General features: G+C 38.1%; 1 protein-coding gene across 7 annotated transcripts in view; it reads right to left on the bottom strand.

Moving 5' to 3' along the window:
• Nucleotides 1-16,512, bottom strand: part of ryr3 (ryanodine receptor 3) — a 120,979-nt gene that overhangs the window by 44,111 nt on the left and 60,356 nt on the right. For all 7 annotated transcript variants that reach the window (XM_067571832.1, XM_067571831.1, XM_067571830.1 and 4 more), the window contains 9 exons: nt 16,077-16,163; nt 15,227-15,453; nt 14,220-14,432; nt 12,713-13,322; nt 11,973-12,173; nt 9,204-9,306; nt 8,800-8,934; nt 1,845-2,118; nt 1,497-1,611 (listed from right to left, as the gene is read on the bottom strand). In XM_067571832.1, coding sequence (XP_067427933.1) covers nt 1,497-1,611; nt 1,845-2,118; nt 8,800-8,934; nt 9,204-9,306; nt 11,973-12,173; nt 12,713-13,322; nt 14,220-14,432; nt 15,227-15,453; nt 16,077-16,163 — 1,965 coding nt within the window. The remainder of the gene's footprint in view (nt 1-1,496; nt 1,612-1,844; nt 2,119-8,799; nt 8,935-9,203; nt 9,307-11,972; nt 12,174-12,712; nt 13,323-14,219; nt 14,433-15,226; nt 15,454-16,076; nt 16,164-16,512) is intronic.

Here is a 16,512-nt window from a genome sequence, read left to right on the forward strand (position 1 = left end):
TCAGTCAGAGCATAAATCTAACAGTGGAGTAATTTTTGTCCACACCAGAGATGAAAGTAAATTGCAAGAGGAATAGATAGATACTAGAGGGAGGGAAATCTTCCTCTTGCCTCCGGCAAATTACACTCTGCAAATATACACAGCGCAAGTTGCCCTAACTGCTCAACTTTCCATCACACCGAATGCTTCCACCTCTATAACCAGCCAAAGCACTTTAACCTTTAGACTGTGTTTAAGGGCAGTGAGAGGTTTCTCAGTATTCATGCTACCTGTAAGGTAATCCTGTGCAGGACTGGGAATCAACATTTTATTAAAGTCTGGGTTGAAAAATAGCAAACCTTGATTATAGCCTTGATTATATTTTTAGATGATTCTGTGAACAAAGCCATGACTAGAAAATTCATTACCCAACTAAATCATGGCTTGACATTATTCTGTACAGTGCCATGACTAAGACAACATTATAGATAATAAAAGAGTAAATACTGCAAACCTGATCTACAAGCTATGCTTACTGCCACTTTATATGGCTACTGTAAGTGAACTACACATATCAAGTGGCAGTAAACTGGTCTGGAATTTATGTCTGAGACTGTGTGATCAGACTGCCAGCGTCAGATGTGAAGGCCTTAATGTCTCCCTGAGGTCTGTCTGCCTGTCTGAGGTTCACTTCATGCTTGGCACTAGCTGTGGCATTAAATCACAACCATCTCCTTCCAGCTTCTGTCAGCGCTGCCCAAAAAGGACACACTTGAGAGGCCTCCCTCTCACGCCTTTCATGCCCACTCCTTTACCTAGTTTACTCCTCTGACCTCTCCATTACCCTTGTGGTTTTTCTGGGTATTGGGTTGTTGCTCTTGGCTTACTTCACCCTCTTAGGATAAAATGTATTTTCCTGAGATCAGTATACTACAGAAGCACATTGCATAGCTATCAGAATAAAGCATGCAGTAAAGTACAATAAACATTTGCAATGACAATATAGCTGATTCCTAATCAGGTCACAGAATACCGTGTAACACCAGACCTCGTAATTATAAGATAGTAAGTCATAATTACAAGATAAGTTCTCTAATGTTTTTTTTTTCCCTTTGGTAAAAACAGATTGAATTCAGGAACAAAAAAGCCAATCTATATATTTGTGTTTGCATTTACCTCCACATCGAAAGAGTGCTTAAGAGTAGGCAAATTAGACTTGTAATGGATTTAAAAGTGACTGCTGTGTTTGACATAGAAAATTTCTCCCAGTTAGTGACATTTAGTACTGCACACTAAACCCTAATACTTCAGGGTCATCAGATTTTATTACTTTGGGATTAAGGATGTTTTGAGGTGGCAGGAATAAAAGGTTTCCTTGTTCCTGTGCAAATTCCTGTGGGTCATGTAAGCATCCATCAACACTAGAAAGTATATTTTTCCAGTATATTTTTTGGGTCAAAGAGAAAGCCAAAAAGCTGCCACTTACAAGGGTTAAATTAAGTTAAAACTACACCTACCTGTGACTTGTCTCCTCCCAGCACGTTGACCATGACCTCCATTACAGTCTCATGCATTCCCAGCACTCTCATCAGGTTGGGATGCTGGTAGAAAACCTTGTTGTTCATGATGTCACTGGAAACACAAGAAAGTGATTTGTGAAGGTCACAGTATATTGTACATCTCAACATTTTGAGGCAATATACTTCCTTCTTTGTACATGTATCTATGTGGATAGGAATGTGTAATGAGGAACAAATGCCATAATTTGGCCAAAAATCATAATAATTTCACGTTGCCACATACATTGCCTTAAAAGAAATACTTCAGAGAGATTTCACTGCATATATTGCATCATATTTTCTTACCCAAGTCCGTCAATCATGAGTTTCTCCTCCTCTTTGCCCATACGCACTGACAGCAGAGACCTGATCTGACCAAGAGATGCCAGTAGGTTAATAGCATCCATCACAGACGCAGCACTGATGGTGTAGGACTTCTTCATAGCCCGAAGCAGCTCCCCGATGCCGTCATACTGCCTCCTCAGCAGGCTGAACATCACTCTGACCAGCTCTGGGTCCTGGATGTGAGACTCCTGGGCCCAGCTCGTTATAGTCTGGGAGATCAGCTCCTTCAGGTTGGCTGGAGAAGTGAAAATTCAACATCCACACGGTGAATAATGGTACAAAGGGTTGTTAAGATAATGGAGCAACCACACTTCACCACCACTGAACAGAAAGTGTGTTCCTGTATGTCTTGCATTGTTTTTGAATTCCTTTAATACTATTTGGAAATAAAGAGTGCAGCTGCACAGGTAGCAAAAAAAAAAAATGTTGCTACTGCATCTATACAGATGATGATAACACAAACATATATATCAGAATAGATCTGACATAGATAGACACATAATCAGTGACAAACTGGAAGGAAAATCCTCTCATCTAATAATAACTTGAAGAAAAATATTCTCATCTAGATGAAGACAAAGTAAAACATAACACTGAAATAAAAACTGTGTCCTAATCAGCATCTGGTGCACTGTGTGGATCAAACAGGACTCCCCAATGAGATGTGTTACATTTTTTAAATGTTCTCATCCCTTTTGGTATGCTGTGGTATAAAATGTAAAGCTGCAACAATTAGTCAATTAGTTGATCAAATTAATTGGCAACTATTTTGATAATTGTTTGTCATTTTTCATGCAAAAAGGCTGAATGTTCACCTTCTCATATGTGAAGATTTGCTGCTTTTCTTTGTCATATTTTAGGTATATAGGTTATAGGATATAGATTTTGGACTGTTACTTGGACAAAACAAGCCAATTGAAGACATCATTGTGAGCTCTGAGAAATTGTGAATGCCATTTATTCAAAATTTTTAAGACATTTAATTGCACTTTCCTCATCCATGCATTTGAAATTAACTCTTTCTCTGTTCCAACAATGCTATTTGTATATACTTTAATTAAAATATTAGTCAAAATGTTTGTTGATTAAGCAGCATCAAACGGCATCATTCTGCCATTTTTAACAAACTGGAACTCACTGAAGCTTTGTAGGGAATAACAAAAATGCCAGACACAGGCAGCAGACTGCATCTCTAGTCAGTTTTTCTCTGTGCCACTGCACCAACAATACCTTATAATATTGTGCTGTGCAAAAATATCCCAGATTTACAACAGGTGTCCAAGGGTGGAACCAGAATAAGTAATGTTTCTGAGTCTGCAGTCCTATTGTGTTTATTTTTACTGGAGGTAAATCAGGCCTCTGTAGCTGTATTTTATCCTATGTATGAATCAAGGCAACACAAACACACATACACACATAAAAGCTGTTAGAAAAGGTTCAAATCTGTGGTAATGAAATGTGGAATTACTGTGTGAGAGCAACAGCATTTCTCTTCAACACAGACGAGCCTGTCAAGACTCATTAGAATGCAAAACAAAACAAAACATTATTTTCTGTGTATAAGAACAAAGTGCTGAGACTGGCTCATACTACAAGATCTGCTCCAGGTCCAGGAATGCCAGTCTTCAAACAATGACTCACAGTCTATTAACTCAGACTAAATACGTTGAAAATGTACATACACCACAGTAAAGTGATGATACGAACACGAGTCGAAATAAGTATGTTTTACCCTTCTTTTAATCTGTATTTGCAAGTTAAATATTCTCTCAGTATTACAGGAGTATTTTACAGCCATGAGGTACAACTTCTGTATTCTTACTGAAGCAGCTGGGTTCATGTTCTACAGGGCATTTCATTGGTAGTCTCATATATCTATATATTTTTATTACTGATTATTTTCTCCATTAATCATTTAATTATTAGGTCCAGAACATGTTATCACTACTTCCTAAAAATCCAGAGATATTCGATTTACTATCACAGAGTAAACAGAAAAAAACAGCAAATCCTCACAATGGAGAAGCTGAAACTAGATAATGTTTGAAATTTCTGCTTGAAAAGTTACTTTGATTTATTGCTTACAAAAGTAGCTGGTGAATACTTTTCTGTCGATAGACTGATCACTCCATCTCTAAACAGAAATAATTCATGGCCGACTTATAATAACAGAGCTGTTCACATTGCAGGAAAACTCAAGCCATAATGCATAAGGCACTCTCAACCCTGACTCAACACCATCTTACATTAAAACATCATACATTTTACATTTGATCAGAAACCTTGGAGGAGCTCCATGGCTGTCTGTGGTTATTACATTTACATTTCAGAAATTTAATCAGACCACACGGTCAGAAATGACTTACAAAATCTTAAAAGGTAAAGAAGCTTAAACTTATATATCACCCACATGACAATCATCCAAAAAGGAGCTCAAGAGGAACCACAACAGTACCAAAGCAGAAGAATAAGTAAAACATTTTGTGCTATCCATGAAATTTTTCTATCACCAGGAGGGTAAATGTATAACTAAGCAAAAAGAGCTTGGATCAAAAATAGAGCCAAGCACAAGTTTAGTATACTGTAAGTATCATTATTCATGTCAGGAGACATGTAATTTGACTTGATGACCCAACCATATGCATGTGCTGGTCATCATGTACACTGATGACACTGTCATTTATACATCAGGAAATGCTTCAGTGCTGTTGCAGATCCATTAAAAGTGTACATTGAAGAAGTATCTAGTAGGTTTGACACCTTGAGTCTGGAAATGCAGTTTGATCTATCACTATAAAAAAAGTATGAATAAATAAAGAGATTAAATAAATGTACTGCTTAAGCCGTCTCAGCTGAGCACTAGAAAGAGAAAAGGTAATTGAAGCATATTTATAGAATGGCTTTTACACATAGTGTCCACTTATCAAACTGGGAGTTTTGGGAGTTACATGTACAGTATGAGGCTGTAAAGCTCTAACAGTCCGGGATCACTGCTCTGCTCCCCCAAGTCCAGTTCAGGGTTAGAAGACAGTGATTGAATTTTTAAGCAAAATGCAGCTACCACTACTTTTTAAAAAGTGTTTTCCTTTGTGCATTATGTTGTCTATGACATATTAATGGTAAGAGTAAAATTGACTTTTGTCCGTCCTTCAAAACATTTAGACTCCAGCAGGAGTACCTTGGATGGAAAGGTCTGCAGAGACACAACTATGGGGTCTGTCAATTTAAAAAGAGTTTTTCATAAAAAAGAATAAAGTTTGTACTCTACCTCCGTGATTCATTTCACCCACATTTACAGCAGTGAAAATGCTCAAATCTGGACACAGTGGACAAACTGACATGAGATGAAAAATAAAAATGTAGCCCACACTGGGAGAATTTCTTCTTACAAAGTTGTTAAGTCTGGGTGAGGCTTTGAACTGCATCTTAAGGTCTCATGAGACTTCAATCTCAGAGATGACAAGCAACAATAAAAGAAGGCACAACTACAGAGGAACTCAGTGACCTGGACTGATAAATGTAGTGGCTACAGCTAAATGCTGCACCACTACTTCCAAATGATAACATTGTTATTCCAAAGCTATCACTGAACTGTGAGTGTTTAAGTCAAACACTCCAACATCTGTAGCAAACAGAGGGTCGGATTCGTGCAGACTTCTAATGAGAGGCGAGACAGATCCAAACAGAGGGAGCCAGATGCCCTGAAGATGAATGTCCCGCAGCTTTACATCTGCTCTGCATCGTCTCGAACAGTAGCTCACATGGGAGTCATCACAAACACAAAACTACCCTGTCTGCAAGCTAATCTCCAAATGACCACACACAATATGGCGTCATTAATAAACACTTTTAGGTTTACAATTAAAATCTTTTGGATTTTGATTCAATAAACCCCCATCTTTTCAGCAATAGCTGTTAAATTTACATTCTGTAATCACCTCTTTATATATTATTTATTATTGTTAGTGGTGGAGTCTGCCATTCCCGTACTGGATTAAAATTGCCAACCCACGCACAACGGATTCACAGGAAACAATGCATGCATGTCATCCAGTGTTACTGTTTTTAATTTTATGTCAGACTAAAAGGTTAACTGTGAGCTGCCAGAGTGATTAGATAAAGAGCTGCAGACGAAAGGCTGTACACCTCCTCAGCAAGGTAAACAAACTCCTGTTGCCAGTACTGGGCTCTGCTGTGAGAGGAAGACTACTCTCACCGTGTGCAGCATGAAATCAGATCACAGTTATTGACTGACTTCTTTATTAAAACAACTTGAGTTTATTTGGTGTGCTATAAACAGATACATCAGTTGCTCCTCTGTTGTGGTTCTGACAAAGCAGCTGCTCAAAGAGTGTTTGCTGTAGTATTACTTATATTGTTATTATAACTGTACAGAATTTCCTATTCTGAAAGGAAAATCGGAAAATGAAAAACAGGGTTTTTATAAAAATGGTTTTATCACTCAATTTGAAAAAAATGATATCAAAGCATTTTCTGACAAAAAATAGAATTTGCAGAAAAAGGCATGAAATTCTGTTTTTTCATTTCTCAAGTTTCATTTTTTCTTGATAAGGAGCCCCCTATCTAGGGTTAATATTAATCCTAACAGTTCAACATTATTAACAATAGCTACAACATTGACAGTTAAGGGTGTCATCACCAACAGGTGTCACCAAGTCAACCAGGATTGAAATCTTAAGGATTATAACTTTAATAGCTGAAGTGCTTGTGAATTAATCTTCAGCAGAGACGGGAACACTGAGTTGGCCATATTGATAATTGTACTATTACAAAATATCAAATCTTTTTTTTGCTCCTGTTAACTTTTTTTTGTAATATTTGTGGTGCCACAGCAAAAGCTGCAGTGCTTGTCATCACTGACAAGTTAATACTGTTTTATAACTAAAAGACTTTTTAAAAAATCTCTCAAGATGCAGATGGTAGATATGAAGAGCACTGCAAGCTGGTGTATGGATACATAAAATGAAGGATAATTTACAAGTACTGCATAGTAATCACATTAAAGCAACCAACCTCCATTACACACCAAATTCAATCATGTGTTCTAAAACCAATTTAAATAGTTACAACATCTGATATTTAAAATTGTACATATAACCCACTCACTCCCTGAGAGAGTTTAAGAACAAAACAACTGAGATGAGGCTGTCAACAGCAGACAAAACATGGAGCTGCTCCACTGACAATGAACCGCAGACTGATTTTGAAGATGACTTAACATTTCTGTTCTGTTCTGTTCTGTGATGGTGCTAATAGCTCTGAAGCTGTAAGACACTATTCTTTATAAAACCACCCTGCCACAGTGCTCCTCCACAGCCAAAAAGCTCTATGCTGGCAACTGTATTGAGAATGTGTTGAATCTTATTCTCGTAGATTTAGGGACAAACCTTGTTCATATGAACCATTTTCTTTGTTATAAAAATTAGTCATAACTAGGGATGCAGCTAACAAATAACTTTCATTATTGATTCATCTGCTATTATTTTCTCTATTCATCATTTGGTCTGTAAAATGTCAAGAAATAGTGAAAAATGACAATTTCCTAAAGCTCAAGGTGATGTCATCAAGTTGTTTGTTTTGTCAGTCAAAATTACAAAAATATTCAGTTTACTATCTCATAAGACAAAGTAATGCAGCAAATCCTCACATTTAAGAAGCTTTAACAATTAAATATTTGGCATTTTTGCTTGGAAAATAACAAATGAATAATCAAAAATATCAAAATAGTTGCCAATTAATTTTCTGTCCAATCGACTTATTGTTGCAGCCCTACTCATAAAAGTCAGTTATGTTTGTATATTTTTTGTAATAGTGAATGATGAACTCAACGGAACTAATAAAATGTTTTGATTGATTTGGTGTTATTCAGATTATACATTAGGGTGCATAATCTTAAATATACAGATCAGACATTCAGACATTTACATGTTTCAAAAATGACAGAATAATAGACTGTAAGAGCAGCTTGTTTCCTCCACTAATCATTTAGCTTGACTACTTCAATATGATGTAGAGAATGTAATGCATTGGTCTCTCAGAATCATCTTGAATCACATCATCTGTCCACTTATAGAGCTGTTCAATAATGCAGGGTAGGTGTGGGAGGCCAGAGTAAGGCATTAAAATTTATAGCAAAGAGTCTTGCAAAGGCTGTCCATTAGTCTTCTATTATTTGAAACAGAACATACCGTGCCTTCAGCAAAACGCATTAGAAAAGAATATTGAAACCACTGACTCAAGGGGAAAGCAAAGACCTTGTCAAACCAGTCGAATGGCAGTGTCTTTTGCTCTGTATCATTTATGATGAATAAATCCATATGACAGATGTGGCACATCAAAGCTAATGTTTTGTAACATGTACAGTATACAGAGATTTGGATTAAAAGATTTCAGATGGCTTATGGCTTATTGCCTTTCCAGCAAACCTTTTGATATTAAATAGATGCTGATAATGATGGTACGCAACATCACTGAAATCCTGTGTAACTGTTGCACAGCACCAAGATGAAAGTTGAGGTGATTAGAGTTAGTCTGCCTCCACTGCATCTGCATCATTTTATGAAACCAGGATCTTCAGACATCAGTTCAAAAGTCACAAATCTGGGTTCATTGTCCCTTAAGAACATGTTATAATATGTTGTTAATACTCTCATGTGGTTTGACAGTTTACTTGTATGTTGTCTTTTCGCCAGCATTTCCATCTTTAAAATGAGATACATACTTCATATATGTATATATGGTGTGAATTCCTTCATCTCTTAGATGTGATCTAGTGCATCTGAATAAGTTAAAGTGTAATTGAAACGCTGTGCTGTGAGATCTTCAGAAACTCTGGTAAAACCTAAGTGTTTAGGTTAGCAAGAATTATTCCTCTTTTTTTCTTAAAGTGACTTACTGGGAGCTGCCTGTTCCATCTCTGTGGGTTCCACCTCCGCCTTCTGAGGTGGGCCCTTGATCTTGTAAAGCAAAGCGAGGAGACGGCCTTTTATTGAAGTGTCTTGCTCTTCCTCATCCTCCTCCACTGGAATTCCTGCAAGGGGAAAGACATTTCTGTCAGACAGTCTGAATTTCCACCTGTTATTTATCTGCCTTCATGTTCAACCATTTAAAAAGGAGCCAAGTTTTTTTTCTCTTAGTCAAAGGTCAAGAACAAACATGTTGGAACTGAATCAGTTTGCGTGACAAAATACTTCACCTTAACTGAAACATAAGCAGCAAGTATGGACATCTGTGAGCAGTCATGAGCAATATTTATATAAGAAATGTACATTATGTATTGAGGAAGCAGTTGGACTCTACCACAGTGCAGTCGCAGTTCTTCATGGAAGCCAACGAGTTCATCCTGGATGTCTTCGGGACAGGGGCAGTCATCCCCTGCATTGAAATTCAACAGGATGTTGATCTGCAGGAAACAGACAAACAGAACAATACAGTTAGAAGGGGAAGGGAACACAAAAATATGTTTTGGGGAGCAGTGGAAGTAGAAGAATTGATAAATAAGCGCACAAGCATGTGAGAGAATGAATAAAAGAAGAATGGCATAGCAGAGAGCAGTGGAAAGACAGAGGATAGCACAATCATTATTCAGAGTCACGCTCAATAGCTGAATTACTCATGTAGTCTCCTGCAATGAGCTCTCACACGGGCTTTTCAGATTGTATCCGTCTGATCAATGCAGAAAGATAGTCTGAAGCATTTTACATCAAGTCTAGGGACAAGAGAAAGTGAAAACCTTTAAAGTAATTCTTCATCATGTGACATTATTTAGCTTTAATGATGAGGTTTCCTAAATGGTTACAAATCTACTGTGTCTGCTGTATGTCACAAGCTAACTATAAAACAGACTAAATATAAATGAGATGCTTACTCAGGCTAAGCAAATGCAGAGTCCAGTTTAGGCTATTCTGAAGTCTATTTCTAGCAGGACTTTTTAATAAACCATAGGAGGAACATACAGCGATACAGCATACACCTGCTGCTGACCACTACTACTTATTTTTCAATGTAGCTGTAGGCTTGTGCTTATCTGCAAGGTTTTATAAGCTCAGAGGGAGTGCAATTAAATACTTTGAACATAAAAGCTTTCCAGTCCTGCAGAGCTTAACTTTGGCTCACTCTTTGCGATGCAGCTTTGTTGTATGCAGAAGTGCTACTCGGCACAAAAACAAGTGATCTGAAACAGAAACAAAACAGAAAAGAAACAACTGGAACCTTTTGGCTACTGGGCAGGAAGAATAATATTATACCTCTATCTCCCTCCTGTCTTTGGCCCCGGGACACAGAAAGAGAGAAATGGGTGTTGAATGAGGCCTAGTCATTAAGTACAACGATCTGAGCCTCTGGCACGCCGGTGTGCTGACGCAGTTATTACACACTGAGCTGAAAAACACTGAAAGCATGCGGTGTACGGGAGGGCACAACTTACCAATACTTAACCAAAGGGTTATGACCACTCTGTCTATCTAGGTCATTTAGATAATAAATAAAGCAAGAAACAAAAAATGATTTTTACGGGAGCACAGAGGAATTTTTTATTCATTAATTTCGAACCAACAGATATATATTCTCTATAGTCTGTTCACATTAGGGCTGCTAATGGCTGCTTGATTAATAGTTGCTCTATAAAATGTCAGAAAATAGTATCAAATGTTGATTAGAATTTGCGGGAGCCCAAGTTGACAATTTCAAATTGATTTGGCTGATCAACACCCAAAATGTTGTTTAATATCATAGAAGATGAAGAAAAGAAATATTCACATTTGAGAAGTAGAAACCAATGAATTTTTGCCATTTTTGCTTCAAATCAATTATCAAAACCGTCGTTGAATAATGACTTTTTTGTCGATCAACTGATCGATTAATCAGCTAATCGTTTCAGCCCCAATACACATAATGCTGAATTTACTAAAGCATGAGTTTAACTTAATATTATTGCCATAAATGTTAGTCACCTTCATTCATTCCCATTTATGGACCCAAAGGGAGAGTATCGTGGATCCAAATAAACAATAAGGGTAACACAGTCTAGTCTGCCCCCTGGCTGACCATCGCCTGACATGGTGCAACGAAACCTGAGTCTGACCTCTCTGAGTAGCTGATTGCTTCAACATCTGCTGTGAAAGTGAGTCAACCCTGAGAGGAATAATTTGGTCTTAAAGGTTCAGATACCACAGACTGCTCCAGTTTGATTTAGGTTTCCTAGCAGCATCTGCTGTACTGTATGTTCTGGTCAAACTAGTAGTTTTGAACATCTAGCTGAGATGACTTTGCATTTTTGTACTTCCTTGTGCTTTTATAGTCAGTTTTCTCTAGCAACCTGCTCTGAACTCTGCAAAGCATTTTAAGGTTATGGATATATTTTCAGTGCTGGTGTGATTGAATATGTTCACATACTCACAGAACTGCTTGTGTGTGTGTCACACACTGCTTCAATCCTGTCCAATTACATTGTTACCATGATGACGAGTTGTTACTGTCGGTGCCATGTACATGTTAATGCAATGTTCAAGGTTCGCAAACAAATGAAAAAATGATCAAGACAACAGAGAACAGGTGAGTTTTGAGAAATCTTTTCAGAACAGTTTTGGTTAATAAATATTTATGTGGGTACATCTGAGAGGATATGATGATATGATATGAGGGCATTGTTATGGACCTCTGGTCTTGTATAAATCCTATATGGTCACTTAATAAAACATTCAGTAACTCTGGTCTATGCTGTAAATTTCACCTCTGGGACTAATAATGATTTTCTAATCTAAATACGAGCAGTTTGACTTTCACTGCACAGTCAAATCACTGTGCCTTACACATGGCACAATTTACCCTTTGGGAATATCAGCTGAAAATAAAGTTTAGGACCAACCAAAAACCAAAAAGGCACGTAAACTGCAAACCTCTGTTCCATTCAAGGTCATTCTTTTTTTTTTCATCCCAAGGCTCAAGTGATCATTCTGGGCTTTTGTGCCAATATAATACTTCAAACAACCTTGAACATACATTACATTTCAAACAGGATATAAACAATTCTTCATACGCCGCTTGTCTCACTGCAGTATTGTACATTACCTGCTCTTGTGGAGGTGAACGAAACTCTTTGGTCTTCTTGGCAGTGACGGCGGCAGACATGTTGAGCGCCTGCATGAGCTCATTGTAGCGGAACTTCTGGTTGAACTGCAGCTTGGCCACAAAGTTGTCAGAGAACGCGACGATGGCCTCGATGCGGTGCTTCAGCTCGCAGTCGCAGAAGTAGTGCAGCAGCTCACACATCTGAAAAACCCATTTAAAGAGGTTAATTCAGCAGGAAGAAAGAAGTAAATTTTGAATTAAAAGTTTCGTTTCTCTTTCTGTGTCTGTATTGTTTGATATGGTTTTTGAATAACTGGTCATTTTTTTTTAATCATCAAATGATTAAGAGTTTTTCAAGTTGAAACAAAGAGATCTCAGATGTATCACAGAGATTATCTGTCCCCATCATTCATGGATTAAAGCTGTGTTTATTAAGTTTGAATGTTTATTGCATTGGGAAGTTTTTGTCATTGAAGGAAACATTAGTATTCAAACACCGCACTTTCCTTTGCACTCATGCGGTTACTTCTCAGTGAGAAATAAATCATAAAAGCTTTGAAATGCTGACAAATGAGGAATGACTGTACCAAACCAGATGATGGCAAATAAGATGGCTAAAATTAAAATTTAATTAAAACCTTGAAAGATAAATTAATGGACTTAGTCTTGTGCAACTATTTTCAGTCTCACATTTAAATCACTAAAATGCGCATGCATGCTTTCATGATCATTTTCATCACCTGGCGTTTGACAGACTCGGGCAGTGATTTCTCCAGCAGACCTTTAATGGGTTGTTTACTCTCCTTTGTTTCCTCTTCTCCTGCCTCCACGGCCTTCTCCTCATTCTTGCTCACCTCCTCCTTCTCCCCGGACACAGACACTTCATCTCCCTTTGCTTCCTCGCCCTCCTTGTTGTCACCGAACACGTTAGGGTCAATCAGGAGGAGAATAAGTCTCACCTCCTCGCTGGTTAGGACCCCCATGATTAACAGCGTTCCAATCAGCTTGAGAATGGGTACAAATTGGTACTCTACGCTTCCGCCCACCGGGTCGCGGATATGAACACCTCCGCCCTGCACGGCTTCGGTGAGCATGCTGATGGCTTTCTCTTTCAGGATGCCAAGGGGGATCTGGGGGCTGTAGAGATACTGTGGGCGCTTGGTGTTGATGATGCTGACGGGGGAGAAGTTGACCCGAGGTTTCAGGGAGGTGCTCAGGCCGACACCGGGCAGAGAATGCTGCTTGGACTCATCAGAGAACATCTTGATGGAGCGTGTCTCTTCTGTCACGGGGATGATGAACTCATTGTTCATCATTAGGCGAGCCTCCTTAGCTGTCTCAAGATGGATGCTGGAAATGAGAGTGAGAATCAGGTAAATTATTGCATAAGTCTGCTGGTGTTGGCCACTATCAGGAAATACATTTTTCAGGTCTGGGTTTAAAATTTGCCTTCTGGAAGTGGTATAAATGTGCAATTAGTGAGATTTCTGCAGTCCAACAGCACAAAATCATCACATTATATCTCTGGAAGGTGGCAGGTTGTTTATCAATACCAATGACTCAGCGATTACCTGACTAGCTGCTGAGATGCCAACTTCTGAAAACTCTTTGTGGCTTAAAGTTAGTATTTTGAAACAAAACTTCCAAACCACAGGAATGCAAACATGATATTGATTATGCACTATATAAGATTTATCCAAAGAGTGTCTGTCTGCGTTTCAGGTTGAGAATTTACTCCATGTGTGAAAAAACAGACAGTCAACTACACTCAATGTCTGCAGGCAATACAAATACATCACAGAGGCATTATTAAGATTTATATGGCAAATTTACTTGGTGGTTTTGTGTTCCGCTCCATCACTCTACCAGTTAATGCTGTTAGAGTTGAAGTTGTAATAAGTTATAATTCTATCATGGATCAACATTAGATTATCTGATGAATTTAAAAAATATATATTGTAAACTTTTTCCTTTCAATGCAAGAAAGTTGAGGTTGTTAAATTTCAACACTTCAAATATTGTAGACTTTCATTTGTATCACTGACAGCAGCCTTTATTATCTTTCCCCACTACACTTTCTAGTCCTTCATATCTCAAACACAAACAAATTTACCAATTTATCAAATTTACCCAAAAAAGGCATGATGGGTAAATTTGCAAGATATAACAGTTACAACACTGAAGTTATTAATGACTATGTGATTATATTATATTTCAACCAAGTAACTAACAGTGCAGCTAACGGACCTGATAAGGACATTGTAGAAGCCCTCCCTCAACATGCCAGAAAGGTACTGGTTGTCGATGGTATAGAGCAGCTGTGATTGGTCCAAATGGCTGCAGAGGGCATGAGCTACGCGGGTGTTCCCCAGAGCACAAAGGGCGCAGTACAGCTTCAGTGTGTGGTAGTGGAACTTCCTCAGGTCTTCATCCTCAGATAACTCCAGGATATCCAAACACCTGGAACAAGACAGAGAAAGAGGTGAGTAATGCAGAAGGGAGGAGTTAAAGCAGGCAGATGCAGGATTATAAAGGTGTCTGTATTTACATTAAAGCAGTATGTACACGCTGGCAAACTAGATGTGCTTTGTTTTTTTATCAAAAAGGAACTACTGTATGTGATTAGACAACATCAATCTGTCTACTGTAAGATTTACCACACTCGCTTACACTGTGGTCACTATCCCTTTAAATGCTTCTTGTATTAGACCATTGTGGGAAATGTAAATCATTGTGGACAGTGCAATTTTCTCAACCTTTTGCATCACAACAAATAGTAATTACCAAATCACTAGCACATTAGTTTTGAGACAATGGGGTAAAATAACATATTTAAAAAAACATCAGACATAAAACCTTGTTTTTTTTATATATTATGTGCCACTGGGTTCGATTTCACATTTGCAACTGAGAGAGTTCATGGGAATTTTGGTCTTAATATTGACAACAGTTGCACTAACAACACTATTTGTGAGAGGTATAGACTACTAACCATCTTAACTATGCTGTTGCTCAGTGTATTTAGTTATCAGGGTATTTAATAGATTGCTTTTTCATGTAGTAATGCGCATGGGATGTCCAAACCACTTATTAATCATAACTGTAATGGCAACAAGGCAGCACTAATGTATTAGACAATGCTGACCTGTAAGTTTTTTTCTAAACATTATAAATATAACAGTTCAGGGCAGAACTAATCACGTTATATACACCATGTGAATCTACAAGTCTGTGTTTTTATCCTTGTTGCAGACCTGTTCTCCTCAGGTATATGTACGGCCATCATCTGCAGCGGTTCCAGACACTGGACCACCCAGCCGTGCCTCTCGCTGACTCGAGCCGTCTCCACGTTGAGGAAGGTGTTCGGCATCCGGCTCCACAGCACGGCCACGATGGTCTGCACATCCATTCGCAGCGGGCACTGCGGCACCGGGTTCCTGTGCTCGCTCTTAAATATGGCAGAAGAGAGCGGCATGGCATCCTGGGAACAGAGCAAGGAGAAGGGAAATAATATGATAAAAAAAGATAGACAAAAACAACGTTAACCATAAGATTTCCTGTTTTAATATTCTGCTTGCTGCAATAAACAAAATCACTCTCTTCTGAGTGATTTAAATATGTAGTGCTTTCAGTGTAGTTTGAAGACCCTGAGGAATCCTTGAGCAAAATTGTGAAGAGTTTTACTTGATTAATATTTCATTCACAGTAATTATTCTTGCATTATCCCAGGTTGTGTACTGTATATATAAACATATGTATATTGGTCATAGTTTAATTCTAACTACCACTACTCACAATGCAGACAGGGCTTAATATTAAATTGATGATATTAAAAACCTTTGTCCAAACCGGAGTCTTCTGACCAGTGTGTGACTCTTTCAGGATGAATAACATGAAAAATATGAGAAGCTCTCTTCAAAAGTGCTCTGTATCATCGTAATAATCTATGAAATACCATGAGTGAGTGTTTTTTACAGCTCTGGCACCAGTTGAGCAAGTTGAAAAACATTTTTTGAAAATTTGTTGTGGTAATACCAAGATCAACTACCATGCATCATATAATGTTCAAGCATTGCTGCATGTTAGATTCGGAAAGAGACGAACCTTGGTCTTGACAAATTCAAACTGGAACAGGTTTGCACTGGTGGGGCGTACAAACACAGCAGGGAACAGCTTAGTATTCGGTTCCACCTGAAAATAAACAAAGTTAAGTCATAGACATCACGTACTAACTTAATCCTACCTGCTGCATGTTCATGGTAGACGTAACAATACACCAACATGCTGAAACATTGCTCGGAGGAGATTAATAGTCAGATCTGTCTTAAACTAAACCCTTAGAGGAATCTTAAGTCTGTGATAATTGTTGTTATTTTCTTTAATGCGGTCCTGATACTCAGCATTGTGCTTCTTGTTATCTAAGACAGCGTTTGCTCTTTGATTCAAGAAGGTTGTTTAATCTCTAAACCCATGACTTACTGTAGCTTATGTTTTAAATTCAATGGGTATTAGTTGGTGTATCGATGACAAGCATCAGACA

Source organism: Thunnus thynnus, chromosome 18, assembly GCF_963924715.1.
Source record: "Thunnus thynnus chromosome 18, fThuThy2.1, whole genome shotgun sequence".
Taxonomy (NCBI): domain Eukaryota; kingdom Metazoa; phylum Chordata; class Actinopteri; order Scombriformes; family Scombridae; genus Thunnus; species Thunnus thynnus.